The 27981-nt window shown below is 34.8% G+C and overlaps 2 protein-coding genes, 3 long non-coding RNA genes and 1 pseudogene across 5 annotated transcripts; 4 read left to right on the forward strand and 2 right to left on the reverse strand.

The window, feature by feature from the left end:
• On the forward strand, positions 119-2303 carry LOC109356586. Its single transcript, XR_002108757.1, has 3 exons — positions 119-563; positions 720-890; positions 1803-2303. It is a non-coding gene; the product is annotated as an uncharacterized LOC109356586 (long non-coding RNA).
• LOC109356581 lies at positions 2724-7604 on the reverse strand (annotated as a pseudogene).
• Positions 7155-27977, forward strand: LOC109356583. Its single transcript, XR_002108755.1, has 3 exons — positions 7155-7262; positions 21747-21749; positions 27963-27977. It is a non-coding gene; the product is annotated as an uncharacterized LOC109356583 (long non-coding RNA).
• On the forward strand, positions 10412-13555 carry LOC109356580 (pentatricopeptide repeat-containing protein At4g01030, mitochondrial). Its single transcript, XM_019599983.1, has one exon. The coding sequence runs from the start codon at positions 10656-10658 to the stop codon at positions 13455-13457; it is 2802 nt and encodes a 933-aa protein (XP_019455528.1). The 5' UTR covers positions 10412-10655; the 3' UTR covers positions 13458-13555.
• On the reverse strand, positions 15119-18136 carry LOC109356582 (abscisic acid receptor PYL9-like). Its single transcript, XM_019599984.1, has 4 exons — positions 17915-18136; positions 16877-17092; positions 15684-16123; positions 15119-15414 (listed from the first exon to the last, which is right to left on the reverse strand). The coding sequence occupies exons 1-3, from the start codon at positions 18038-18040 to the stop codon at positions 15908-15910; spliced, it is 558 nt and encodes a 185-aa protein (XP_019455529.1). The 5' UTR covers positions 18041-18136; the 3' UTR covers positions 15119-15414; positions 15684-15907.
• On the forward strand, positions 17970-18246 carry LOC109356584. Its single transcript, XR_002108756.1, has 2 exons — positions 17970-18080; positions 18114-18246. It is a non-coding gene; the product is annotated as an uncharacterized LOC109356584 (long non-coding RNA).

A 27981-nucleotide genomic window follows, 5' to 3' on the forward strand; every position in this document is an offset into this window, starting at 1 on the left:
ATTAAGGACTTAAGATTAATTAAAACAAATAGTTAAAACTAATTAACATAAATAAAGCAAATCAATAAATTAAAAAAGGGAAGGTACTAAAAGATCAGGGGTAACATACGGTTACCCCCTTTGCCTAGAATTATCACACCTAAAGGGATGAAATCCCTAAAGCTCTCCCAATGGGCACGATTCAGCCCCCAAGTGAGGTGGTGGAGGTTCGCGACGGCTTATGGTGGCTCGGAGGTCTGTTGGTGGCGACGGAAATTTCAAGGGAGTTCACGGTCTCCTCTCTCTCTTTTGAAGTTGCAGTGATTCGGTTCTTCTCTCGGATGGCTTGCGGTGGTTCTGTTGGCGGGGATATAATCACGATTGGGGTCATCTCCTCCTCTTTTCCTCCTTTTGGTGGTGACAGAGGTTCAGGTCGCGGTGGTTTAATGGATTCAGGATGGAAGAATGGTATCTCTTGAGGTAGGGGTTTACGGTGGTTCGGTAATCCATTCTCGCAGTGGCTTAAGGTGGTTCTGAATCGGTAATTTATTATTGCGGTGGCTCACGGTGGCTTCGATTCGAAGGTGAACTCACCTTCTTCTTTACTTTTTATTTTTTATCCAGTCCATTCGTCTCTTTCCTTTCGTTTTTACTTTTCGTTTTATGAATCGATGGCTTTGGCATCTGTTATTGCTTCCTTCTTTTCGAATAGATGATTTTCTAATTATGCTCATATGCAGGGTGAAACATTATTTAAGATGTTTATCGAACCAGGATAGTGGCCCTTGTTCTTGCGCTGGTAATGACGGAAATGTCGTTGGCCCGTGAGTAATTGCTCTTGGGCTGTCCGGCAGTAGTGAGTATTAGCTTCGCTAAGGACTTTTCACACAAAGTGATATCAACACGAGTTGGTATTTTTTACTTTAACAACTGTCCAATGCTCCAAAATATGTGTGTTAGATGTATGTATCTTATTTGATATATAGGTTATCCTAAGGGTATTCTACTTGTAATTATGTAATGAAAATGATAGTTGTCTTACTTGAATGTGTTCCTATCTACACATTGCTTTTACTGACTCCCTGCTGAGTTCCTGCTTTTTGTTCTCCGGTTCCTGCCTTTTGTTCTATGGTTCCTTCCTTTTGTTCTATGGTTCCTGCCTCTGTGTGTATTTGGACTGTTGTGGATCTGCTCAATCTTTCTTATTTTTGTGCTCTCTTTTTTCACGGAGTGCCCAGGTTTTTTTGACAATCTGTATGTTATTATCTCTTTTCTGAAACTTCTCTCCTTTTGTGTGTATCTCTTATATCTCTTTTTCTTTGTACTTATGCTGCTATATGACCAGTTTTTTGCTCTGTTTTCGATTGTCCTCCTCTTTTCTTTTGACTGAGTGCCCCCTTTATAATGCTTGTGAAAGATCTTTTGGTTTTCCCAAATAATAACCAGAAACGTACACAACCCTTTTACTTTCTGATTATTCCCTCTGAAACTGCTCATTATTGCTGATTATGACTCAGTGTTTGTGTAACTGAACAAAATGAGCATATTATCAGACCATGACTTTTGATTTGCATCTGTTACTAAAACCATCTTTTCAATTCTTGTTTGATGACTCTCGGCTGGATCATTTAGTGCTGGTGTGGTTTATTCTAACAATGCCAATTTATTCCCCTCTGAATCTGGTTTACTGTTTGCATCTGGTTTGTTTTCTTCTCTGAATCTGGCTTGAATATCTTTGGATCTGGTTTACTATTCGAATTGGTTTATTACAAGACTGTTTCTTTTCACACTAATCTATCAAATATCTGAATTTGGATTTCCAGGGAGTATGCTTTGATTAACTGGAGAGTGAGAAGCCGCGGGGAAGGTTGTGTGAGAAGGAGATCCTCCATGATGGGGAAAATTTGTGCTCTATGAAGGCTGACCTGTTGGCACTTATGGCTGAAAGTTCTCATTGCCTATTACATCCATTTTGGGACTGAGAAGACATATTAGGAGCCCCTGGAGATCCCCCTGGAAGTTGAATCCACCATACATGTGGCCACTTGATTGTAAATGAATGCACATTTGAACATGTACCATTATAAAATGAAGGATCTAGTTGTGCGTATGAAAAGGGCAGTGTTTTAAGCACAATCATCAAATAGCATAAAGTTGTTGCTGTAGTGAGATTTAAGAGAAACCATTTTTCCTTCGTGAGATTAGCAATAATGAGCTTGTTGATTGTATGTTGGGTTAATTTTTAAAACTTATAGCACTGTTGTAAAGTAGCTGAAGTTAATACTTAACCTCATGAAGACATCATAGCATGTTTCACAAGCTAATTCTTGAATTTTAGCTTTTGTATTATCCATAGTTTAACTTTATGTTTCAAAGAGAAAAAATGAGAAATTGTAATTTTTGGCAGGCTCATAATTGGTTTTCTTTATTGTTTCTTGTGCTTTTACGTGCTTTAGGATGATGATAAGAGATAAGGGTTCCTTGTGTAATTTTTAATTGTGGATGTTCAAAGCTGCTTTTGTAGAGTTTGTATTTGATTGTTTCATGCAGACTATAAAATGATCAATAGCCTCAACATTTTCACAGCAAAAAACATAGCCGAGTATCCTAACTGTTAAAAATAAAACTAGTGACTTGTATTAATAGCTTGTAAAGACATATTATAAAGATAACTGAACTCATGATTCAAATATAGGCCGGACAAAAATTGGTGTTCACAGTTTGTAAAGTATTTTTTGGATTGGACACCATAGTTGATACTTCAAATTAGGGGTAGTGGTAGTGGTCTGTGTAATCTACAAGTTTGTAGAGTATTTTTGGATCTTACACCCAAATTGACTACATAATGTTACAATACCTCTTAACTCTTAGCACAAATTAAATGATAATCACAACAAACAAATTATACTACTTGTGACACTGATGGTGCTATGTAATTTATTTCTGAAGAGGATCATAGATTGAACAGCTCTTACATGCAAGATATATTGCATAGTTGATTTGCTTGTTATAAAGTGAAGAAGCTCTAGGGCTGTGAAGGTGAGGGAGATGTTGGAGGCTTGAAATCTGGATACTGCAGATCAATAAGACATATAAGCACATGATCAGAGCATGCAAAATAAAGCACATAATGGTATTCACAAATTAACTTATTGTTGACAACCGAGTAAGGCCCTACTAAATCTCCGGGTACACCAAAATGTCAAGGTTTCGATTCTTGAGAACGACACTTGGGAGAGACAATCACACATCCCGAAAGGTTTTCAGATTAATTCATACCCATAGGGTGAGAGATACTCTTAGTTATACCAAAAAAAAATCTTATTGTTGAAAACAATTTTGAAAACCTCATGCAACATGGTTTTTCATCTCATGCAACTTCTCATTCTCTCCTAATTTCATTCACCATGTGATTCTATATATGTATAACAATCTATGCACACTAATGCAAGTGGTTTTTAACTTATATCCACTTTTAGCTTTTGATATTATTTTCATCTGGTGGTATAAATGGCTTAAATCACAAGCACAGTTTGATGAAAAGTGAAAATAAGTGAAAAATCAATTTTACTGGTGAAAATTGATCCAAGAAAATATATCTCGTACCCAATTAGCACAGAAAGTGAAATAATCAAAGAGGGAGAGGGAATTAAGACATGACATAAGGGTATGGTGGAAGTGGCTTTGGTTGCGCCGGAAGTGAATCTGCCTTAACTTCAGTTTTGGGCACGGAGTTTATTTCCGGAGCAGAGACTGTATCAGGGTTAGCTTCCGCTTTCTGAACAATGCTATCGGCTGTAATGGGGTCTGGACTTTTTTCTGTTTCAGGAGCAGGTTCTGCTACTGCATCTACTTTGGATTCAGAAACAAAATCAGTGGTAGCTTCCACTTTCTGAACAGTGGAATCAGCTGTAGCAGGGTCTGGACTTTTTTCTGTTGGCACGGGAAGAGCCTTGCCATTGCTGGAGGCTGGTAGAAGAGCCTTTCCAATTTGCTAATGTTCCAAGCCATTGCAATCAAAGAGAGGGAAATAAGTTTCACATTAAGCAGTATTTTAAAGAAATATATGCAATTATCTATATTTATGATAGAGCATTATGACGTCGTTCAATCCATATAGTCGACCCTACCTAGTGAGATATAGACTTGGTTGTTGGTATATATAATTATCAATATATATTCTAAAATCTATCAAATCATAATAACAGTTCATTTATCGGGATCAAAATCAAGAAAAATCTTAAGTACCTTTATTTCATCAACAAGCTCTTTAGGGGCAACCTTGGTGTTCAAGAACTCATCAACTTGTTGTAGTGTTTGCTTCCGGTCCTGCCGTCAGATAAATTAAATTTCAAAGAAAAAATATATCAATATGAGCTTCAGCTTTTATCTCTATATATACCAAAAATGAACGTCATGACTAATGATATATTTCAACTCCCACATCAGTCACAAAATTACTGAATTATGGATTTTTGGACTTTAGTTTTGAGATCTTATAGCTTGGTTGGATTTGTATCATTGTATGTGGCTTTTATGTGTACTGGTTGTATGTAACTGGGGTGGGGTCTTTTATGTTGTCGACTTTTAAGTTGGTGACGGTGTATCTTGGAATGGAGACTTTGTATGAACTGGTTATAACTGTCTTTGGGCTTAAGCACCCATTGTGTTTTGTTAATAACACTTTGCTTATCCAAAAAAAATAATAAGTTACCGCCATACATTTCTGGTGGAAGTTCATAGAAAACAGCTACGGTCATGCGCACCTAGGATGCGATAAGCTATGATCATGTGCACCTATGTTCCATCAACAATGCTATAAATATATGCACTTGGGAGAAGATACTTCATATACATGATCATAATTGTCATCAACAATGTGCATTTTGATGACACCGAAGTGTATATTCATCAACAAGCTATAAACGAGGAATTATGAAATTAATACAAAGTCATGCAACAAAAAGAATGACGGACCCATGAAGACAAAGGTGTATTGTTCAACAAAATTGATGATAACAAACAACATAAATGGAGCACACATGCATCCAGCATCGCAAAAATACACACCTCGGCAAATAGAAGCTTCTTGCTTGCAAACTGAACAAGTGCAGCAGATCCTACAACTTCAAGAATTGTTTCTATCTACGAACAGAGTAATATCATCAAGTAATTTTATGTCAGTAGAGTCAAACCATAATGGATCTTTCTTTTCAATCGGTAAAATGGGATAAATTGTAGGCAAAATTCATCAGATCAACCTCAGTAAAAGCTAATAGACCGAGTCCAGTAGCTGCCGCAATCCCAAGAACAACAGCCAAGCCGTCAGAGGTGTCCTGCAATAAACCTCCATTAATTTGAAACACACAAGCCTACCCAAAAAAAACTAAAATTTACGATTATCAACATCTATTTGTTTTAAGCACAAAACTTAGGTACTATAAAAGTAAAATGTACCTATGTTTTGTCAAGTAAATTGTGCAACATGCATATTTACAAATTTATTTAACATGTGTTGCTGGAAAATAGCATTGAACATTACAATTGAAATTTTATGAAAATCATAGACACATACTCCTATTGAATCAGAGATTGCTTCTGTCAGACTTCCAAAATCCAAACTCAATCCTTTCCTTGGTTCTGTCCAAGGAAGACTGCTATTCTGCGGAAATCCATGTGTTAGTGCATTGGTGAGTGGAGAAAAATAAATAATTTGAAAATGGGACGAGAAAGAAATACCATCCATCATCGTGGTCCTTCAGCACCATCCTTAATTGCATAAGCAGATTTAAATCCATTAGCCGTGACCAACTCTGCAACCAGTTCAGAATTCCCATCAAATCTGGCTTCCATCACAAGTTCACTAAATCAGCTTCAAGTATACATTTGCAAAATGCAAGAAGAAGAAAAAAATATAGATAATTTAAGTTCCTCAAGGCTCAAATGTTAAGTAAGATAATTCATAGTTCAGACTACAAATGTATCAACTGAAGTATTGATTAGCCAACTAATTCCCCTACATAGAACATATGTGTTCACTCTATGGTGATTGATTAACTTAACATTATTAATCAATATGAAATTTATATCATGGTTTAAATTTGATTATCAAATTCAACTTTCTGTTTCATCCTCACTTCTGAACTCTTTCCTACACTCATTAAAAAACAAGAAACAATAATTTGTTTCTTTAATGTTTTACTGTCATTATTATTATTTTTTCTTTTTCCTTGGCAGAAATACATAAATTAATCCAACTGAGATTGCTATTTGAATGCATGGGAACTGATAAATGATACAAAAGCCATTGGATGTTGATGAGAACTCTATAATTATTTTCCCTCTACACTAATAAGCTAATAACCAAAGTAAGATAAATAAATATACTATACAATCAACATAGATCAAAATGAAAAACTGTAAAGAAAACTGTTAAATATTTTTCTTACTTATCCAAAATGAACAATGTGATATCCTCTGGCTCATTAAATTTCAATGAAAGCTTCTTAAGAAACCCTGGCTTATCATCACCATTGTAAGCTATGGATTCTGATTTCTTCTTCAAACCCTTAACATCAGGAGTACCAACTTGTCTAATCTCAATTGGTGCTCTTATATCAAGCAATTGAGCATTCTCATTAGCACCAAGTTTAACATATGCATTCTCACCGACCGTGAAGTACAGATTCGTCAAACACCCTCACGTGTCGGACTATCCAACACGGATACGTTCGGATTCACGAAAAATATGTATCCATAGAGTATCCAAAAATTAAAAAAATAAAATAAAATAAATAAATATTAAGACACATATTCGTTTTCAATAAAATATATGATTTGTTTTCAGTAAAGTATAGGATATATAGATTCGTTTCCAATAAAACAGGATAAGATAGATTCGTTTCCAATAAAACATGATAACATAGATTCATTAAAATAGGATAAAATATATTTGTTATTTGTTATGGAGGACAATGATTTTAGGATAAATTCGTTTTCATTAAAATAGAATAAGATAGGTTTGTTATGGAGGGCACTGATTTTAAATTTCCATTATATTTTATACTTTTTGGATATTTTGATTTACACTTATAATTTTATCATATTTTATGTGTTTTTATTATTTTATACGGGTATCCCTAAACTGTACCCCACACACACGTATCACTATTCGTATTTCATACCTCATCAGATTCAACACCCCATGGCTTAGGCTTATTCAGAACCTGAGACAAAACAAGTGGCACTGCCAAAACAGCAACCACTCCAGCAATAACTACTGGGTCAACTGATAACACTATCTACAACACCATTTGCATCAAAGTCACCAGAACTAGTAGTCACAGATTGTCCCAATGCTTCTTCATATGTTAGAGCTTTTGCAAGTCCATTATTGAGAATTGAAGCTGCAAAAACAAGACCCCCACTTATGCATTCTTTAAGTGTTTGTTTCTTTTTGTTGCTAAAACTAGAAAAGTTTGAAACTTTGCATGCAGAAACTGTTGGGAGTGAAGAGTTTTCTAGGTTCTTCTCTTCTATCAGAAAAAACAGATAGAGGGTTCAAAGAAGCAGTATTTAGAGCCTCCATTGAATAGAATTTGTGAGATTTGAACTATACCATGATAATACAACAAGTTGGTGTTGGTTTTGTTTTCATTATTAGGGAAGTGATCTTGATTGAGTGGAAACTGGAGAGAGACATGTGGAAGGTTTCACAGTGATGACGTGTATGGGATATAAGAAGTTAGCCAATGGTTGCTTGACACGTGGCTTAGAATTGTTTAGAAAGTACTCAGTGTAGTAGAAGAAGGGAAGTAGTACTTCACTTTTTGAAAGAGTGCAGTACAATTCAATTGTTGCCAAATAAAACTAAAAAAAGGGTAGAAAATGTGAAGTAAAATAACACAATCACCTACATTTTCTTCACATGCTAAGTGTTTGTTGGAGCAAAATTTGAAACTCCTCCACCATAAGTCCAAAGTTTGTTTATTTTTTCCTATTGAAATATCAATTTTTATTTTTATTTTTAAGGTTATTTTACTTCTCATTCACCTTTTTACTAAACTTCATATTAAAAATATGTGATATGTTGTTTTTAAATATTTAGATTTTTTATTTTAATTTTTTCAGTATATGTCATAAAATAAAAAAAGTAATAAAGAAATATATTTATGAAAATAAATATTAAAAATTATTTTAAAAAAATATGTGAAAAACAAGTAAATTAATTGCCATATAAATAAATAATTTTTAATTTGTAAACAAAAATTATTCTATTTTACTCTAATTAAATAAATTAGCTTATATTCATTTACCATATGGGTGAACAAGACTCGACCCTACCAGCTTACTCAGTTTGGCCCGACCATGGTGGACTCAAAGATGTCGAATCTCATCGAGTCTAGATCGAGTTTAGATTCAAAAAATAGACTCGGCCAAAATTTAGAGTCTAGTATGAGATAAGTATGACCTGACTCGTCTCATGTCACTCACTTATCATGGTTGTATATATTTTTATTCAATCATGTATATAATAATTACTTCTTTTTTGTCAAAAATATCATAAGTAAAATTATATATATATTATTTTATATGTCAAATTACATCCTTAATAATAAGTACAATATTTAGAAAACTTTATCTAAAATATATAAGTATTATATTAAAAGTTCAAAAAATAACGCTATCAATATTTAGAGTCAAGTAAGGGGCAAGTCTTACTCAACTAAATAAGCTACCCAAACATAAACGAATTATAGTTATACAATTTATAAATTAAAACTAAAAAAATAATTTATAATTGGTGAGAGAGAGTTTTCAGATAAACCCTAGAACTAAAAGCCCTAATTTGAGAAGCCATTTGAAGTAACTTAAGACTAATAAGCTTGAGACAAGACATTCGCATGTCTATCAATTTTCAAGAATTACACATTTGCCCTTCTTAATTTCTCAAACAACTATAAAGTATAATTAAAGATATTAAATGTTTGAAATATACATATGGCACATATTTATACTTTACCAAACTTAGCCATCCACTACTTTTTTTGAAACTAATATATAATGAAGAGTGTAAAATTTTATACAAAATCATCATCTCTTCATTTATATTACTCATATTTCATCTATTCTATAGCTAATAGTGATAAATTAAATATAAATAATGAATTATGTAGGAACAGTGTAAAATGAATTATGTTAATTATAGTGTAAATCATTTGTCCCTCATTTTTTATAACTAAATATATTTCTCGCAATATGACTAAGAAACTAATATCTTTTAGGTACATGTAAAATTGTCAAAACAAGCCAAAACTCGAAAATTTATAGGCTTGGGTATCATATTAAGTACTTTTTATAGAATCCAGGTTTTTAGTCCGGCCCGATTGGACTATTTTAAATTTGGGCTCGGGCCGAGCTTACCCGGGTGGACTCGGGTTTCCTGTTTTACTTATTTGTTTTAACTTTTTCTGAGACCTTCGGCTTGGTAATAAGAACTAAGTGAAAATTTACAAAACAACTTATAATGAAAAATAGATGATAAATATTGTGTTATTGTGTATTTAACTGTTACAACAAAAACATAATAAAGAAAATAACATTTACAACAAAACTGAAATCAACATAATTGTTTACTATGGAGAACTTCAAACAAACAAATTTAATATAATAATTCACAATGACAGTGTTGATAAAGAACATACAAAATATAATATTTTTTATAATATCCAAAAGTTTATATACTAAAGTGAAGAGACAAAATATTGTGTTAGAGAGTGAGAGTCCAATAGAAATGAGAGATTTAATAAAAAAGTTATGTTAAAAATCATACACGTGGACTTAACATTACGTCTTGACTTAAATACAATGCATTAGATCTATAAATTTGATTGCATTTTTTGACATAACAAATGTGTTAAAAAAATTATACGTTAATATCAAATAATACATATTTTTAAATAAATTAAATATGTTAAAATTTAAAAAAAGAATTATTTTTTAGTTTATGCGGGCTAGCCCGCCACAACCAACAACATGCTTAGGGTGAGTTTGGGCTACAATTTGATATGTATAAATTGTATCCGACTTTTTAGCCCGACTCGGTCTAGCCCAAACCCAATGTGGGCTAGCCCAAATCCGTCTGAGTAGTCTATTTTGATACTTCTAGGTACATGACTCTCACTCACAATAAATATTACAGGAATCAAATCTTTGATATTTTAATCATTATGCTGATTTATGAGCATTTACATCACTAGATTGATATCTGGTTGATATATCTTTTCATTTGTATTATTTACTCCTATTTTATTCATTTTAGAATGAATGATAATTAAATAATTAAATATAAATGACGATGTAAAAATATTATGGTGTACATTATTATTTTCCCCTTTGTAAACAGAAGTAAGACCAAACATTAATCCTAGCTTGCCCATTAATCCAACAGTTCAGTTGTGAGGATAAACCTTATCTACAAAATTCCAAGTTCTTTCTATCACACCCATGGTTTCTTTCATTTTTCTAACATACCCGCCACTACCAAGCATTTAAATATCAAAGAAATTAAGAAATGCACAACATAACATAACTCGAGTTGCATCTCAACATAGAGAATAACTGTTCCTTCCAATTATACATTTTGCATCTCCTCTCAGTACCAAATACAAAGCCTTATGGCTAAGCTATCTCCTTTTCTTCATCTTACTCCTCATTCTCTTCACAACCCACAAACCCACATGCCTCTAAGAACCCATTCACCCCCTTCAATTCTTTATGTAATATCAGATACAAAGCATCTTCATTCAACTTCATTTTCATCATCAAAATTATCTCTTTCTATTTTGGATAGCTTGGGTGAGTTAAGGACTTTGAATTCTGTTAGGGAATTGCATGCCCAGATGTTGAAATTGCCAAAAAATGGGAACTTGGCTACAATGGATGCAAGCTTGATTAGATATTATTTGGAATTTGGAGATTTTGTGTCAGCAATAGAGGTATTTTTTGTTGGTTTCACAAGGAATTATCTTATTTGGAATTCTTTTCTTGAGGAATTTGCTAGTTTTAGAGGTAACCCAAATGAGATCTTGAAGGTGTTTAAAGAATTGAGTAGAAAAGGAGTGAACTTTGATAGCAAAGCTTTAACTGTTGTGCTGAAAATTTGCTTGGCTTTAATGGATTTGTGGGTTGGTTTGGAAATTCATGCTTGTTTGATCAAAAGAGGGTTCCATTTTGATGTGCATTTGAGTTGTGCATTGATCAATTTGTATGAGAAGTGTTGGGGTATAGATAAGGCCAATCAAGTATTTCATGAAACCCCATATCAAGAAGATTTTTTGTGGAATACAGTACTTATAGCAAACCTGAGGAGTGAGAGGTGGTGGAATGCCTTGGAACTGTTTCGGGGCATGCAGTTATCATCTGCCAAAGCCACTGGTGGCACCATTGTGAAGATGATGCAAGCATGTGGAAAGTTAAGAGCTCTCAATGAAGGGAAGCAGATTCATGGGTATGTTTTGAGATTTGGACTTGTGTCAAATATTTCAATTTCCAATTCCATAATTAGCATGTACTCTAGAAACAGTAGACTCAGGCTAGCCAGAGCAGTTTTTGATTCAATGGAGGATCATAACTTGTCATCTTGGAACTCGATAATTTCAAGTTATGCCGTTGATGGCTGTTTGAATGAGGCCTGGGATATGTTCCAAGAAATGGAGTCTTCCAGCATTAAACCAGACATTATAACTTGGAATTCTCTTCTGTCAGGCCATTTTCTTCAGGGCTCATATGAAATGGTTCTGAGCAATTTCCGGAACCTGCAAAGTGCAGGATTCAAGCCAGATTCGTGCTCGGTAACCAGTGCTTTACAAGCAGTTATTGAATTGGATTTGTTTAACTATGGGAAAGAAATCCATGGTTATATAATCAGAAATAAGCTTGACTATGATGTCTATGTTTGTACTTCATTGGTTGATATGTATATCAAGAATGATCGGTTAGATAAAGCTCAAGCAGTGTTCCACCATACAAAGAACAAAAACGTTTGTGCTTGGAATTCTTTGATATCAGGGTACTGCTTCAAGGGCCTGTTTAGCAATGCTGAAACACTACTGAACCAGATGGAGAAGGAAGGAATAAAACATGATTTGGTGACGTGGAACAGTTTGGTTTCAGGTTATTCAATGTGGGGCCGCAGCGAAGAAGCTCTGGCTGTGATTAATCGGATGAAGAGCTTGGGATTTACTCCTAATGTGGTGTCCTGGACAGCTATGATATCAGGCTGTTCTCAGAATGAGAAATATCGGGATGCACTACAGTTTTTCATCCAAATGCAGGAGGAAAATGTAAAACCTAACTCTACTACCATTTGCAGCTTACTTCGTGCGTGTTCAGGTCCATCGCTGTTAAAGAAAGGAGAAGAGATACACTGCTTCAGTATAAGACTTGGATTTGTGGATGACATATATTTAGCCACGGCCCTCATTGACATGTATAGTAAGGGAGGAAAATTAAAAGTAGCCCATGAAGTTTTCAATGGAATTCGGGAAAAAACACTGCCATGTTGGAATTGCATTTTGATGGGATATGCCCTTCATGGCCATGGAGAAGAGGTAATGATTCTTTTTGACAACATGTGCAAAACAGGCATCAGACCAGATGCAATAACCTTCACAGCTCTTCTATCTGGCTGCAAAAGTTCAGGTTTAGTTGATGAAGGGTGGAAGTACTTCGACAGTATGAAGACAGATTACAACATTATTCCAACAATTGAACACTACTCTTGCATGGTAGACCTTCTTGGAAAAGCCGGTTTTCTTGACGAAGCTGTAGATTTCATACAAAATATGCCAGTAAAGCCGGATGCCAGTATTTGGGGTGCTCTTCTTGCATGCTGTAGAATTCACAAAGATATTAAGCTAGCAGAGATTGCAGCAAGGAAACTTTTCAAGTTGGAACCGTATAATTCCGCTAACTATGTGTTGATGATGAATATATATTCCAGTTTAAACCGGTGGGACGATGTGGAGCGCCTTAAAGATAAAATGACTGCCTTGGGGATCAAAAGTCCTCATGTATGGAGCTGGACACAAGTTAATCAGTCTGTTCATGTGTTTTCCACAGAAGGGAAATCACATCCCGAGGAAGGAGAAATATATTTTGAGTTGTATCAGTTAATTTCTGAAATACGAATGCTGGGATACATACCTGACATTAATTGTGTTTATCAGAACATTGACGACAAAGAGAAGGAGAAGGTTCTACTCAGTCATACCGAGAAGTTGGCTATGGCTTATGGACTGATGAAAACACAAAGTGGGTCACCTATTAGGGTAGTTAAGAACACAAGAATTTGTCATGACTGTCATACAGCAGCAAAGTACATTTCTTTGGCTCGAAATCGTGAGATTTTCCTTAGAGATGGTGGTCGTTTTCACCATTTTATGAATGGGCAGTGCTCCTGCAATGATTGTTGGTAATAGGAAACCTAGACAAAAGCCTAGAGGATTTTCACCTCTGTTCATTATGATCCTAATATGATGGAGGGGGAGTGTGTCCATGAAGAGCCTTCATTTTTTGCCTAAATTCGGCACTTGAAATAGATTACTTTTTCTGCAAAGCCACTGTGTGAAAATGTTGAAACAGATACATTACTGGGGTCAGCATCACCAACAATGTGACTTAGCTCCCACTATGAAGCTTTGTCAATTGTAATGCAAGTTACTGAACAGATGCACCATTTCCAACTTCTGCTACAAGTTTTTGTACTTCACGGGATTTCATCATTGACAAGAGGAAAATTTATTCTTCGAGGTTGGTTTCGTCCACAAATGAAATGTAAACTCAAAATTGTTTATAGAAAGTAATTTTCAAACTCAGACAAACTAGCAATCAGCTTGAAAAATATATGTAATTTTCATGAAGTTCATAGTAGTTTTGCTTATTATTACTACATCATTTTTTTCTCATCCTATATCCCTCTTCAACATCTTCTGCATAAATTGGTGTCAAAACCAATTCATTAGTGTGCTTATGCAAATAAAACACATGCATAAATTTCTAGTGCAGCAGACACAAGTATTAATCCAAGTACTCAAGTTAGTGAGTGATGAAAATGGAAACTGAAAATAGTGTGTTTCTGTGCGAAGTTGAGTGCAAGAAATGGCCAAGTGATTCTCATCATAAATAACCACCCATAACTTGTACATTACAAACAGAATGTGCTAAAATTTAAGTAAATTTAATTTAAGAGAAAATAATTTATATACTGATGAATTTTATACACAATCATCATCGACTCTTCAAAAAAATCATACAAATGAATGTTAGATAATGTATTGATTGTGTATAAATCTTTATACTAGCAAGATGTAAATATTACACTCTTAATTATAATCATATTATATCATTTATGAAGGTGATATGATTAGATAATTGTAAAAGGACATAAAAGAATTCCCATATTCCTTAAATCTTATACAGAGAAACTTACCAAATATTTGGTAGAAGGCTTAGTTTTCTTGGATGAATAAAATAGCAAACTATGAATGAGAGATAAGTAGTACAAAGGAAAATCTAACTCCCTTGTATATCCGTTCTTTTGACTTGGCACTTAGCTGTTTTAGACATCATTTTTATTTGCACACTCAACCCTTTAGGATGTGGATTCCCATATTGTTTTAGAAAAAAATACTAGTCAACCAGAATCTTTTTACAATCTTTTTTGAGTAATGATGTGACAACTTGTTATCTCTTGAATAAATGAGCAATATTTATTACCACTTCATTTCATCCAACAACTCTTCTATCCTATTAAAATTGTGACAATATTTTTATGGTTATGTAGCATTACTTGTTTTTAATGGCTTTAATCTTCCTCATAAAGTGGAAAAGGATGAACTGAAATTGCAAGTACCTGCAATACTTAGAGGAAGAAAAAACTTATCTATGAGAAAGTCAATGATCTGTCATCCCAAACTATGTCCAAAACAATGTTTCACACCAATGATATTAGTACAAAAACAAAAAAAAAAAATTAATTTTTTTAATTGACATGACATATTTTCATAGGTATGAAACATAGTTCACTAGAAGTGGCCAGAAGCATGTCTATTTGAATTAGTGTTATAAACATAGCCTATAGCAAGGAAATTGTGCAATATATAACTTACAAAAGAAGCTACACTACACATACAAAAGTGGCTACTAAGTATCCACTATTAAGGGTCCTTCTCCTGCCACCACATAACTAATCTTGCTACTAAACATGACTTGTAAAAGACTGCTGCAGTTGTCTTTTTTCCAACAAAAATATTTACAAATAACTTCAGTGACACATCACCAACCACAAAACTAAGGAAGGATATATAGCAGAGAAAAACAACTTTCCCCTCCCATCATCAAATGCTCATGAAGCCAGAAGAATCTCATCTTCCACCAAAAACTAAAAAGTAAATATCATTTCAGTCCTTCATATTTTTCCATCTTACCAATTTGGTTCATCAAAAATTAAAAAATCCAAAATGGTTTCCTAAAAATTTCAAATGTAGGTCAAATTAATTCCTATCAGGTATTCTAAAACATGTTAAAAATGACTAATTTGACCTACATTTGAAACTTTTGGAAACCATTTTGGGTTTTTCAATTTTTGACGGACCAAACTGATAAGGTTGAAAAAGATGAGGGACTAAAATGTATATTTACTCAAAACTAAATAAGAAAAACTTTGCTGTTCAAAAGAGGAAAATATCACAGGTAGAATTGCATGGAAGGATGGTAGGGGAAAGATATCCTTGATAGAGAGAAAGAGAACATCCAAAACTTCTGGATTTTCGGAAGGAACGCACCAACCAATCTCCACCGAACTGGGACCAAAACACCACGGATCATATAATTGTATGAACCTATCTTCATATTCCCTTAGACGGACTTAAAGGTTAAGTGGATCGGTTCGACCCTGCACGGCCATCCTTTCTGAGACATCAGCCAAAGAGCTCAGGTTGCACCTAATCAAAGCCTCCACAAAGTAACAAGTTTCGTCCCTGGTGTTCCCGTCTGGCACATCCACCACAAATGATTCAATCACCATTGTACCAGGTCTACCATCAATGACCTCTGGGTGGACAGTGATTGTGGAAGAATAGTTCTACAAGTTCCGCATGACATGATTGAATTAGCTTGATAATAGAGCTAGCAAATAAATCTCTTAAAATGCCAGTTTAACAGCATAAAAAATGAATTAACAATCTCATATTTAGCCTATACCAAGTGCATCTCATTAAAGTTTAAACATATATCAATGCATGGTAATCTGTGAATATATGTGTAAGTGTTACTAAAAACAATCTTCTAACCTTTTCTATAAAAGTAATTATCCAAGCTTCAACCAAATTTTTTAGCTCTTACCAATATGACATTTAAATTAATGATATAATCAACACACAATGCACATTAAGTTAATCAACCAACTACGGTATAAGTACAATATGAATTGCAAAACCAACACAGCAAAAATTGATGCCAAATAGGAGACTCTGTAGTCTTCAATCCATTCAATGCATTCCCCAATAGTGATGTACATGAAGACAAAGGCATAGTTATAGAAAAGACAAAGATCCCTGAAAGTATATCAATTAAACAACAGAAGCAGGCAAGTGATAGTGTGTATGTGGAATTTATACCTATTAAGCTATAATTTCAAAACAAATTCAAGATTACCAAAAAAATTATTCGACAATGCAATTTATTCGTGTGTATGTGGAAGAATATTCTCAGCTAATAACTCAACTAGATACCCACATTTAATATATCCAATTATGATCATTTAGGAACTTACAATATTTGGTTATCAAAAGCTAAAAGCAAGATAAAACAAATAGAGACGAAGAAAGCGCCATACCCTCAGCCTATGGTCACCTCCAACAATCTTGATGCCGAGAATGTGTTCCTCATCATCAAGTTGTTCCAACCTCTCAGTACTGGTTGTGGCTGGAAGACCAGATTTAACATTCACTTCTCTAACACTCCCAATGCCAAGGTCCCCTTGCATGATACACCTGCTAACAAATGGTTTGTATTTTTGTGGTTGATCAAATCTTCTAACCAGAGACCACACCTGAAATAGATAAATAAACTAATGAGATCAATTGATAATCAATTTCTTTAAGCTCTTTCGATACAAAGTTCACAATATAAGGCAACATGCCATCACATCAACTTATTTCTTCAATTTGATGACACTGAACCTCCATTTGAGTGTCCTAGAGACAAAGTATAAGTCAATTTAGAAAACAAATTAAGAATGTTCTGTAGTGCTTGGATTACTGAAAACATATCTCAGCTGTAGAACAAAAAATAAGTGTAACACTCTTGTCAGCTGCTAAACAATATGCATCCAAATAAAGCCTTAAATTTTTCAGATTTCTTTCTTCATCAGCTGCACACTTAACATTGACCAGAAGGGTTGAGTTGAAACACAAAACTTGACAAACAAATCCATCAAAAAACATACATCCACTTATATATGACATGTTTCATCTTAAGAAATTGGATGTGACACCAAAATTCCTATGAATCTCCTAACAAATGAAGACTTAGACCACCCTTCCCCATAACCAGATTTCATAATCATAACCATGAACCAATCAAAACATACATCTAATGAGCTCAAAAATCTCAACTTTTCCGATACACAAAAAGTAACCAAAATTAAGAATAAGCATCAAACCTCAAGAAACAGGACAAAATCAAGAGACACCCATCAAGGGAAAAGCCATAACTCACATACCCAGATTGAAAATAGCCTTTATAAGTGAGCAAAATCGCTCAGATCTTAAAAGGAGTGAGAAAAAATCAAATTTTAATCAGACCCAGAAATCAAAGACACACAATTTATGAAAAAATGAACAATTTGATGAGAAACAAAATGAAAACTAACCAGATGAACAGGGGCTTTGATGTGTTTGACAAGTGCAGAAGTGCACTGATTGTCTCTAGGTTCATGTTTGTGATGCCTCCTTATGCACTGAGTCTCAATAGTAATAGCGTCATCACCGTTCATCATCTTATCTTCTTCTTATGAACTTCGATATATGGTGTTGATGGTGATGGTGTTGTTGTTGTTGATAGTGTTTCAGTTTGAGTTTTTTGACTCACATACACAGAGTATGTTACATGGGTTGTTGGGTATAAATGAAGGAAGATATGGCTGAGGCAGAAACAAGTGGGGGATAAGCTTTGGCTTTGGATGCAGAGTGAGAGAGAGTGAGAGAGAGAGAGAGAGAGAGTTGGTAAGAAAAAGTGACAACCTTGGCTTTGCTTGCCTAGCCTATCAAAAAATCTATCAACCCACCGACAATGTTATTAATGTATGACTTGCATGCTATTAATTCCGGAGGGAAATATTTATTTTAATAGTGATTGAATAGTCTTTCATTTATATTTATTTATTTATTATTGTCTTCCAGAATATTTTTTCGCATTTTTGGATAAGAACTAACATTTTGGATTTCTTAACTATCTTTCCTAATAAATATCGCTCTAAAAAATTAGTCATTGACCTTAGAGATCCAATACATTCTTACACCTACACTTACATTTTATTAGTAAATGTGTATAATTTAATAATTGTATTTAAATATTTGATAATATATAGATATTATATTCTTAATACAAAGTAAAAAACTTTTATTAATGTATAGATTTTAAATCTTTAATTTACTACAAAAATGTAAAGCAATAATGGTATGCTCCACATTAGTGTTTCTTTCTGTTGGAAGAGAGAAGAAAGTAAGAAGATGGGCATAAATGAGAAATATAAAGATTTTTTATCTTGTATGAGGAAAAAAATTAACTTTCTCTTAATAATATTTTTCTCTTCTAGTTCTCTTTCTCTTATTCTACATATGCATAAAAGTGTTTTAGTATAATGTAAAAATGTAACATACTTATTATTATTATTTATTATTCATTTATATTACTTATTAATAATGATTAAATATGAATAGTGTATAATAATATAAAAATTTCTTATACTTTCTGTATTTTATTCAAAACTCTTAACCTTTTTATTTGAGGGGACACTATATTCCATTATCGTATATCTAGGCATTATTAAAAATAATAGATCAAATTCCAGCAGCTGAAAATGTGGATGGAAATTTATTGGAATGTAGATAGTTAAATTGATGAGGAAAAAATGTATGTATTTATATATTGTGATAATATGTAAAAAATTAAATTGAGAGTAATATACTTTAAATTTATATGTAGGAACTGTTGGAATTTAGTTTGTTGAAAGTCATTAGTGAAAACTTTTGAATGTGAAATCTAAAAAACTCTCAAGCCCATATAGAAGAGTTTTGAAAGACAAACCATTTCGATTAGATGGAACAAAATATTAGAATGTAGATAGTTACATTTTTCACGTTTCTACAACAATAGCATTCGTAGATAATATTATTGGACTGAACAACCATGACATAAACAAACCATTTCGGTTTGATTGAACAAATTTCAAACGGTGGCAACATAAGATGAAATTTTTCTTCACTGTGAGAAAAGTTGCTCACGTTCTGAAAACCGGTATCCTAGTATTGCCGGAAAAAACTGAAAAAGAGAAAAAAGATAAACTAGCTATTGAAATAGGTATCTGGAATGAAAATAATTATTTGTGTAAAATTTTCATTCTGAATGAGTTGTCATATGATCTCTATGATTACTACAGCTCATACAAGTCGGCCAAATTAATTTGGTATACACTTGAAAAGAAATATGGTACTAAGGAAGCTGAGACTAAAAAATATGTTATTAGTCGTTACCTTAAGTATCATATGACTAATAATAAATCAGTAGAGTCTCAGTATAATTGTTCATGAAATCATTTCCGATGGTATGCCTATAGAGTTGAACTCATAGAGCCTATGAATGTGTATTTATTGGGTATGTTGTAAACATCAAGACGTATTGGTTTTATGACTTTAACACAAAGTGATCATTAAGTCTAAACGATGTTGATTTTAATGAAAAATAAATTCTCTTTTAAATTAATAAATAGTGAGGGCACATCAATTAGTCACATACATGTGATTAGAGATAATAATAAAAATGAAAGGTTTGAAATAGAACCTAGAATTAGAAAGAGAGCAATAACTGCCAGAGAGTATAAACTTGATTATATGGTTTATATATTGGAGGAGAATTTATCAACTGTCCAAGAAGTTTTGACTTCTTTGGATACTGATTTGTGGCAAGAAGCCATAAATAATGAGATGAACTATCTGTCTATCTAGAGTCTAACAAAAAACAAACTATTTTAGTTCAATCTATGGAAGTTGAGATGATAGCATTAGCAACAACAACAGTTAGTGAAAAAGCAAGTTGGCTGAGAAACTTGCTTGCACAGATTCCTCTGTGGGAAAAACTGATACAAGATGTGTTGTTCCATTGTAATAGTACTTCAACTATTGTATAAATTAAGAACCGCTTTTATAACGGTAAGAGACGACAAATTCATCGTAAACACAACACCATTAGAGAGTTACTCTCAATAGGAGCTGTTAGAGTGGATCATATGCGCACTGAGAATAACTTAGCAGATCATTTGACGAAAGGACTATCTAGAGATAAAGTTCATAATATTTCTGAGAGTATGAGACTATTGCCCTTAGAATGAGAATCACTCATGATGGTAACCCGACCTAACTGACTGGAGATCCTAAGAAATAGGTTCAATGGGTAACAACAAGTTGTGAAGTGATATGAAATTGAACATGCTATAAAATTATGAAAAACATGATTCATGCAACATATGTAAGGATAAGTTAAACTCTTGATGATATTTATACTCCAATTAGAGTGGAGTACCTAGGTTACAATTGTACTCTTGATAGACTCACCTTTGTGAACTGGAAAGTGGACCGCTTCCTTTGAAATTATGGGGCATAAATTTCTAAAGCGTTCACGATACTGTGATAAATGTGCATGACCTTTAACGCACGGGATTTACATAATACACATTTGAAAATGTTGTCTGGTTTGATGTTAGAGATAGAGTTCAAGACTACGAGTCACTCTAGTAAAATTTAGATCTTACTCACTATGCAAAGGTTCAAGTCGCATGACACCTTTGTTTATGCACAATCTTATTGAGACCACATAAATTCTCGGAAATAATTTTTAATTTCAAGTGGTAGATTGTTGGAACTTGGTTTGTTGAAATCCATTAATGGGAACTTTTGAGTGTGAAATCTAAAAAACTCTCAAATCTCACGTAGAAGAGTTTTGAAAAACAACTCTCAAGTCACACATTGGAAAGACGAGGAACATGGAAGAAATTATATGTTATAAATAAAAGCATTCTTCCTTCATTATAACTTGTCCCAAGTTGAATGTGATTTCATTCAACCTTTTCTTTCTCCCTCATATTTTCCGACGATACATTTCCGACAAATTTTTCCCCATTTCTTTCTGTGGTACTAATAATTGACATAGATAGCCATATTATTGATATTTCGATAACTGACACTAGTAGTTAGTATTGAGGGAAAAGAATTAGCACATGTAGTCATATTTTGGACATTTCGAGAACTAACACTAGTAGTCAGATAGTAGGAAAAGAATTGACATGTGTGGTCATATTGTGGGAATTTCAAGAATTTGCACTAGTAGCCATATTGTGGTGGGTGTATTCGAGATTGGTTCCTACAATGCAGTAAGAATTTGATAATAGAGACCTGAGCTGTTTTATTTGGGGACGACGTGGTTGATAGGTTGTTTGCACATTTGGGCAATACTACAAAACGTCTTAAAGAGAGAGACTTGATCATAACTTAGCTAGTAAGTATTATTTCGTGTCATTTAGAATTGTTACAAGTTACAGTTACAACATGAACCAAAGGATAAGGAATTTGATTTTTCTTATCAAGATTTTATATTCCTGTTGTGTTTGAGAAAAAATAAATGTGGACAACTTTTCATTTAAATGAGTCATTTTCCTAACTTAATTCAATCAATGTGAATTCAATATAATTTAGGATATCAGAACTTCTAAATAGAGAAATTGTATTGGATTCTCACAAATACCATATTAATTATTAAAAAATGCATATAATAATATTATATTGATATAAGTTGAAAAGTTCATGTAATGAAGTAAATACAATAATGGATAATAGTACTTGGATGTATGGTATTATAGTCACTTCCAGAATATGCTATAGAAGGAAAGTGAGGGTACAGTAGTGATGTAAAACATAATAGAGTTTTGGAAGAAGAATAGAAGAGAGATAATTCTCATTACATGCTTAATCATAAAACTACTCTCCTTCATTACTATATACTAAATCAGGCAGGCACGTATTCCTTTAGCCTTGTACTCATCATGCGCTTCCTCATTCCTTTTCTTGGCACCGCAATATCCGGATCAATTCTAACAGAATTATTCCCTCCATTTGCATGTGCATGTGGGTCCCTCATTACAATACCCTCCCTATCTATGACAACCTTGTCCTCAAGGTTGAAATTGGGAAAACAGTCTATCATTTCAGTGAAATTCTCCCATGTGGCTTCAGCTGGGGTAGTGTTTTCCCATTGCACAAGCACCTGGGGCACGATATGTGAATCTTGCTTAATGGATCTGGTTTACAGAATGGCATGGGGTGCAAGTAGTGGGCCAGTAGTGGTTGTTGTAAGTGGCAAGGGCATGTATTGATCCCGTGGAACTCCTTTGAATGGCTTCAATTGAGAAATGTGAAAAACAGGGTGTATTTGAGCATCCGCTGGTAGTTGTAACTTGTAGGCTACACTACCTATTTTGGCCACAACCGGAAATGGTCCAAAGTACCTCATACTCAGCTTCTGATTTCTGCTCAAGGAAACAGAATGTTGTCGATAAGGTTGGAGCTTGACTAAGACCAAATCTCCCACTTCCAAGGACATATCTATTCTTTTCATGTCCGCTTGATTTTTCATGTAATTTTGAGCTCTTGCCAAGTGTTGTTTCAACTGCTGTAATATGGTATCCCTACTGAGCAACATTTCCTGCAGCGTGACAGAATCTGAAGCGTGTGGAATATAGCGGACTAAGTCGGGTGGATCTCTCCCATATAATGCTTTGAATGGTGTCATGCCGATACTAGTATGGAATGAGGTGTTGTACCAAAATTCAGCCCAGCTCAAAGCCTTGTACCAAGCCTTTGGATTGTTAAAAGTGAAGCAGCGGAGAAACATTTCCACACTCTTGTTGACTACCTCAGACTGACCATCTGATTGTGGATGGTATGCGGAACTCATGGCTAAGGTGGTACCGTGCAGTTGAAACAAATGTTTCCAGAATTTGCTTGTAAAGACTTTATCCCGGTCAGACACTATTGACTTCGGCATGCCATGCAACTTAACAACATGGGTCATGAATAACTCTGCAACAGATTTGCTAGTGTAGTCTCCCTTAAGTGCAATAAAATGGGCATATTTTGACATACGGTCCACTACCACTAATATAGTATTGCACCCAAAAGAATTTGGTAGGCCGGTTATGAAGTCCATTGCTATGTCCTCCCAAACTTGCGAAGGAATAGGCAAGGGCTACAGTAAACCTGCTGGTTTACTATGTAAAACCTTGGCTTGCTGACAAATGGCACAAGTTTGAACAAAATTCTGCACATCTCGCTTCATCTCCGACCAATAAAATTGTTGAGATACTCGTGCCAATGTTCTAGTAATTCCAGAATGACCCCCTATTGGCGAACTATGAAACTCTCGTAAGAGGTGTTGTATAAGATCCCCATCCTTAGGCACCACAAGTCTGTGTTTCCAATATAACAATTCACCCTTCACGGAGTAATTTGGGTGCAATTGTGGTTTCTCAGCACATTGTTGTATAACGACTTGCAATTTAGGATCTTTGTGCAGAGCTGTTTTTAACTCGGCCACCAATGAATTTTGAGGCTCAGACCATGACAAAAACAATACTCGAGAGAGTGCATCAGCAGCCAAGTTATCTTTTCCTGGCTTATACTCAATGGTGAAATCGTAGTCTAAGAACCTATGGAGCCACTTTTGTTGTTCTGGGGTGTGCAAGCTTTGCTCCATTAAACTTCTTAAGCTTTGCTGATCAGTGCGAATAATAAATCTATGACCCAATAGATAGTGTCGGAACTTCGCAATTGCTTCAGCTATGGCCAACATTTCTCTAAAATAAGCAGACTTTTGTTGAGTGCGTGGTGCAAGTTTCTTGGAAAAATAGGCAATTGGATGACCACTCTGGTGTAACACTGCACCTATGCCAACCCCCGAGGCATCGGTTTCTAAGATAAATGGTTGTTTGAAGTTTGGTAGCCCCAGAACAGGTGCTGTTGTCATGGCTGCCTTGAGTGATTTGAATGTTGTGTCCGTGGCCTCAGTCCACACATAACCATCCTTCTTGAGTAATTCAGTTAGAGGAGTAGCAATGTTGGCATAAGCTTTGATAAAACGTCTATAGTATCCTGTGAGACCCAAGAATCCTCTTAATTGTTTCACATTTGTTGGTGCTGGCCAATCAAGGATTGCCTGAATCTTGCTGTTAACCATAGAGACACCTTGTCCAGAAACCATGTGACCCAAATATTCAATTTCTAGCACACCAAATGAACACTTGGATAATTTGGCAAACAACACATGTTGTTGAAGAACCCGTAGCACATTTTCCAAATGAGTCAAGTGGTCATGCCAAGTCAGACTATAGATGAGTATATCATAAAAAAAAACCAGCACATATTTTCTCAAAGCCTCCTGAAAAACATGATTCATCAAATTCTGAAAAGTTGCTGGAGCATTGGTTAATCCAAAAGGCATGACTAACCATTCATAGTGTCCATGGTGGGTTCGAAAAGCCGTTTTAGGCCTATCTTCTGATTGCACCAAGATCTGATGATACCCCGACCTTAAGTCGAGCTTTGAAAAAAATTTGGCACCATATAGCTCATCCAACAATTCATCTACAGTTGGTATAGGAAAACTGTCTTTTATGGTGACAGCATTTAAAGCTCGATAGTCCGTGCAAAATCTCCAGCTACCATCTTTCTTCTTCACAAGTAGAATTGGTGAAGAGAAAGGACTGGTACTAGGTTGTATAATACCTTGGTCTAGCATTTCATGTACCATCTTCTCGATTTGTTCTTTCTGGCTATGAGGATAGCGATATGGCTTGGTTTTGACAGGCGTAGTACCTTCCAATAGTGGAATAGCATGATTTTGGCTGCGAGGAGGTGGTAGAGATTGGGGAGTTTGAAAAACTGAACTGTATGTGTGCAATAACTGAGAAATCTCAGGAACTAGATTCTGTGGTAGGTCTTTCATGGCATCATCCACCGCATGTAGGGAAAGTAATTGAATTGTAAAAGATTCAGCTATAGCAGCCGTGTGGGCTAGCCTTTTACAATGATGAAACTGTGTCTGCCTAGGTGTTGTGCTTCTTTCACCTTGTAATGTCACAAAATTTCCTTTGCAGAAAAATTTTAAAGTCAAAGTTGCATAATCAGCCACATGTGGGCCTAATGTAGCCAGCCAAGAGGCACCCAAAATAATATCTGCACCTGCCACAGGTAGTAACAATACTGGTAGTATCAATTCATGTCCTTGTACTGTGAGTGACAATTGCGGAATCATGCCCTCTGCAGTCATAGTTTGGCCATTTCCCACCAAAACTTTTAAACCCGGTCCTGGCTCAACGGGCAATTTTAGAAATTCAGCAATCCTTGGGTGAAGAAAATTGTCTGAACTACCACCATCGACTAAGACCTGAGCACCGATGTGTCCAATATGGCCCGTGAATCGTAGGATGCCCGTACTACTGGTTCCTTTCATCGCATTTAGAGACAGATGGTGGTCATTTGTAGTAGGGTCAGGGTCAGGGTCAGGGGAGGTGATATCTAGTTGGGGTGAGTTAAGATTGGGTGGGATATCATCTTCACAATGATCAAATTGCAACATCATGACTTGGCGATTTGGGCACTTATGGGTTAGGGAAAATTTATCATCGCACCAATAACATAGACCCTTTTCTCTTCTTAATTGCATTTCAGCTGGGGAAATTCGTTTAATGTTTGGGTTTCTTTGGTTGGGGTGCATAGGTCTTGTTGGTGGGGTTGGAAGGAGAGGAGTGTTGGGTGTTTTTTGGTAAGTGGCTGTTGGATTTGAATTGAAGGGTGCTCTGTGGGTATACGAATTGGCAGAGGGGGTTGTATGTGGCTTAATGGTTGAGGAATATTTTTCTTCATAAACTTTGGCAAGTGACACAGCTTTAACAATTGAAATGGGTGTGTGAATCATCACATCTCTTCGGATCTCTAGAATTAACCCACTAATGAAACAATCTATGAGAGCATCATTACTCAAGCCATAAACTCTGTTAGCTAGAGAAGTAAATTGCAGATAATAATCAGCTACAATCCCAGATTGAGTTAATTTGAATAGTGTTGCTCTTGGGCATTCATAGATCGATGGTCCAAAGTCCAATTCGAGGGCCCGTGTGAATTCGACCCAAGAATGGAAGGGTTGGGAACGTTGCATCATCTGGAACCAAGGGACTACGTCCTTGTCTAAATGCACTGAAGCTATGGTTAACCGATCCGGATCCAGCGTACCATAATAATCAAAGAATTGTTCCGCACGAAAGATCCATTGTAACACATCATTGCCATCAAAACGTGGAAATTCCAGTTTAATGTTTCTCACCTGAAAGGCTTGTTTGTGTGAGCTGTCGGCACCATGGGGAGATTTCTGGGAACTCTGATTCAGCAATAACTCAAGCGCACTGTTGATCTGCGAAAATTGGTTGTCGGTGTTCATCTGCATCGCTTCCAAACGTTCAAAACGAGTGGAGTTTGCAAGTTCTAATCGGTCCAGCTGCTGATGGAAATCACTGTATAATTTTTCAATTGCTTCAGCATTGCGCTTGACGTCAGAACTGAGCTCCTTCATTCTGGTATTTTCTGCCATGGTGAGATGAAAGCACCAATTGTAATGAAGTAAATACAATAATGGATAATAGTACTTGGATGTATGGTATTATAGTCACTTCCAGAATATGCTATAGAAGGAAAGTGAGGGTACAGTAGTGATGTAAAACAGAATAGAGTTTTGGAAGAAGAATAGAAGAGAGATAATTCTCATTACATGCTTAATCATAAAACTACTCTCCTTCATTACTATATACTAAATCAGGCAGGCACGTATTCCTTTAGCCTTGTACTCATCATGCGCTTCCTCATTCCTTTTCTTGGCACCGCAATATCCGGATCAATTCTAACAGAATTATTCCCTCCATTTGCATGTGTATGTAGGTCCCTCATTACAGTTCACCCGAATAATATATTAAAATTAATTATTTCTTGTATCTGTTTGTGTCAATGTTATGCTCGTAAACCCTTCTCGCTTTGGCCCATATTGGCCCTTTAAATAATAATGAAAGGATAAGTGGGATCATCTTCATTGACTTTGTGTGAATTTATTGAATTATATATTTATCCATCACTATAATATCTATACAATGCAATGTCATTGTAAAGTACACATTCATTATATTATCAACTATTTATTTATTTTATAAGTGAACAAGATCAAATCCTATTCACTCACAGAGTATAGCCTGATCACAATCATGTTCAAATATTGTCAAATTTGATTAGGTCTAGGTTTGTGTCTGAATTTAAAAATTAGATCTAGAAATATTTAGGGGGATAAAGGACAAACATGACTCGTCTCATGTTCACTCATTTACTATGTTTGTACATGTCTATATTCAATTATGTGTAGAGTAGTGATATCTCTTTGATTGAAACTATAATTTATTCTCTAAATTTTTTATCATATGTACATGATTAATAATATATACATATATTCATCATTTCATATATCAAATTAAATATCCATAATAATAAGTAAAATAGTAAAAAGACTTTATCTTAAAGAAACATGTACTATATATAGTCAGGTCTAGGGTCGAGCTCAGATTCAAAGATTATC

This window comes from Lupinus angustifolius, chromosome LG09 (genome assembly GCF_001865875.1).
Source record: "Lupinus angustifolius cultivar Tanjil chromosome LG09, LupAngTanjil_v1.0, whole genome shotgun sequence".
Taxonomy (NCBI): domain Eukaryota; kingdom Viridiplantae; phylum Streptophyta; class Magnoliopsida; order Fabales; family Fabaceae; genus Lupinus; species Lupinus angustifolius.

Bases quoted from the DNA above. Each gene is read 5' to 3' on its own strand.
- LOC109356580 (XM_019599983.1), top strand. From the start codon at position 10,656: ATGGCTAAGCTATCTCCTTTTCTTCATCTTACTCCTCATTCTCTTCAC.
- LOC109356582 (XM_019599984.1), bottom strand. From the start codon at position 18,040: ATGATGAACGGTGATGACGCTATTACTATTGAGACTCAGTGCATAAGG. The intron at 17,093-17,914 runs GTTAGTTTTCAT...TATCTATTTCAG, and splicing joins TCAAAGCCCCTGTTCATCTG to GTGTGGTCTCTGGTTAGAAG. The intron at 16,124-16,876 runs GTATGGCGCTTT...CGGAACTTGTAG, and splicing joins GAGGTGACCATAGGCTGAGG to AACTATTCTTCCACAATCAC.